The 2026-nt window shown below is 45.7% G+C and overlaps 1 protein-coding gene across 2 annotated transcripts; it reads right to left on the bottom strand.

Moving 5' to 3' along the window:
• Positions 1 to 960: 960 nt before the first annotated feature.
• LOC136137764 (nuclear receptor-binding factor 2-like) lies at positions 961 to 1723 on the bottom strand. 2 transcript variants are annotated; one of them, XM_065896224.1, is made up of 2 exons: positions 1639 to 1723; positions 961 to 1556 (listed from the first exon to the last, which is right to left on the bottom strand). In XM_065896224.1, exons 1-2 carry the CDS (start codon positions 1721 to 1723, stop codon positions 961 to 963), a joined length of 681 nt encoding a protein of 226 aa, XP_065752296.1. The 2 variants fall into 2 exon arrangements, with proteins under 2 accessions (XP_065752296.1, XP_065752295.1); XM_065896223.1 differs by having other exon boundaries at positions 961 to 1659.
• Between the last annotated feature and the right edge of the window lie 303 nt (positions 1724 to 2026).

The following is a 2026-nucleotide window of genomic DNA, read 5'->3' as shown; positions in this document are numbered from 1 at the left end:
AACAAAAAAAAGTTAGAACTTAAAATGCACCCTGATTAATTATGTAAACTGGTAATTTTTTTAAAAAGCATAACGAATAATTTGGTTCCTTTCTTCATAAAATGTAAATATAAATATTTCTCCCGATAGTCTTGAGGTTCTCATTATGTTACGAGTGGTGCAAAGTGTGGCACACAGTTTCTTCTAGAAAGGTGTGTCTTACACACCTTATTAAACAAAGGAAATGTGCATAACAAGATGCATACAGTCAATGCGTGAATAGAAAGCATGTTTCAAATACAAGGTAGCCCCTCGGGTGACCATTGCGATTTGGGTTTTGCATTATCACTTATGGCATTATAGATTAATGACACATAACATACTTTTATACATTTTAACCCTGAAGAAAAATAATTGTTGCTTGAAAAAAAATTATTCCAGGTAGCCATTTGGTTTGTATCAGGAGAAAGTGAACCTCCAAGAGTTTAATATCTGCCAAGTCTGGAATCATTAGCTCAAGTCAGTAAATCCGATGCGCGACATACTTCACAGTGACTGTTTCCGAGTCTTGTCAATGCCTCTCCTCCGCGGGATGCTGGGTGCAGCATCTCCGGGACACCCTTGCATGTGGTTTTCCTTTTTCTTCTTTTTTTTTTTGCTGGATTAACTGTATTACCGTATTATTTCCTCTTTTTCACCTCTTCTGTGGCCTTCCATTTTATTTTATTTTATTTATTTATTTATTTTTGCGGTACGCGAGCCTCTCACTGTGTGGCCTCTCCCGTTGCGGAGCACAGGCTCCGGACGCGCAGGCTCAGCGACCATGGCTCACGGGCCCAACCGCTCCGCGGCACGTGGGATCTTCCCGGACCGGGGCACGAACCCGCGTCCCCTGCATCGGCAGACGGACTCCCAACCACTGCACCACCGGGAAGCCCTGACCTTCCATTTTAATCATTCATAAGTCCTTTCAGAATATCTTCAGAGAGTTCCATGAGGGGACGTTCTGGAGATGGAAAATCCAAGGGAGGAAGACTGGATATTGGAATATCCTTGGCTTTTGCTTTTTAGAAGTCTGGCCTTTTCAGCCTTTAGCTGTTTATTTTCGCTCCTTAATCTTTCATTCTCAGCCACGAAGAATTCCACATGACTCTTCGAATCTGCAATTTGGGTTGCCTGCTCCTCTATAATTGTTTTATCATCTCTTGGGGCTTTGCTTCCAATGCACAGCTCTGTTGGCTTGCTCTTCTGCTGAGGTAAAAATAGTAGTGTGTCTGGATCCCTGTCAAAGACCCCCTGAATTTCAGGCAAGTGTTTCTCTGTGGAAGGGCTGTAATTCTGAGAGAGCAGGGGGCTCTGGCTGTCTGCGTCCTCAGCAGAGGGTCTGTGAGATGCCTGAAGCCGGGCAGCGGCATCCTTGTCTGTGCTCTGCTGGGCTTTCAATCTTTCCTCCCGCTTTGCCCTCTTCCACCTCTCCTGGATGAGGAGAAGCTGTTTCATGTGACTATCCCTTTGCAGTTCCAGTGATAAATGAGCCTGCTCAGACTGTGTCAGCTTCATAGCTTCAGAAAGATACGCTGCAGCCTTTTTGTGACAAGAAATAGCCTCTTCGTATTTTCCTGCAGCTACTAAACAGTCTGCTCGTCTGCTCTGATGAGCCAGGTTGAGGGGTCCTTCCATTATTTCCAGAGACCCCGGGGTAAGCGGCGGCCTGAGGAAGGGGAGCGAGGGAGCCCGGGCACATGGAGGGTAACAGCTGGAGAGCGCGACGCAGCGGCTGCGACTCTGGCCCCACTCCGCGGTCCCGGGAGCCAGCGGCGGGAGCAGAGGGAGCCGGCTAATGTTTTTAAACCTCCCTTTTGTTTAGGAGAAAAGTTGGAGGAATCAAAGAAAACCCCCTTGGAAGTAGTATGTTTTGAGTTAATCTGACAACTAAGGGAAAACAAATGCTATAAAAGAAACAGTCTTACGGATCACAAATGGACAGCTTTAGGAGAAGCTAAAGAGGACATACAAAAGGTATTTGAAATGAAATTTCAGAGAGAAA

This window comes from Phocoena phocoena, chromosome 18 (genome assembly GCF_963924675.1).
Source record: "Phocoena phocoena chromosome 18, mPhoPho1.1, whole genome shotgun sequence".
Taxonomy (NCBI): Eukaryota; Metazoa; Chordata; class Mammalia; order Artiodactyla; family Phocoenidae; genus Phocoena; species Phocoena phocoena.
This window is presented reverse-complemented; position numbering and strand designations above follow the sequence as displayed.

Coding starts and splice junctions, on each gene's coding strand:
- LOC136137764 (XM_065896223.1), bottom strand. CDS start 1,659: ATGGAAGGACCCCTCAACCTGGCTCATCAGAGCAGACGAGCAGACTGT.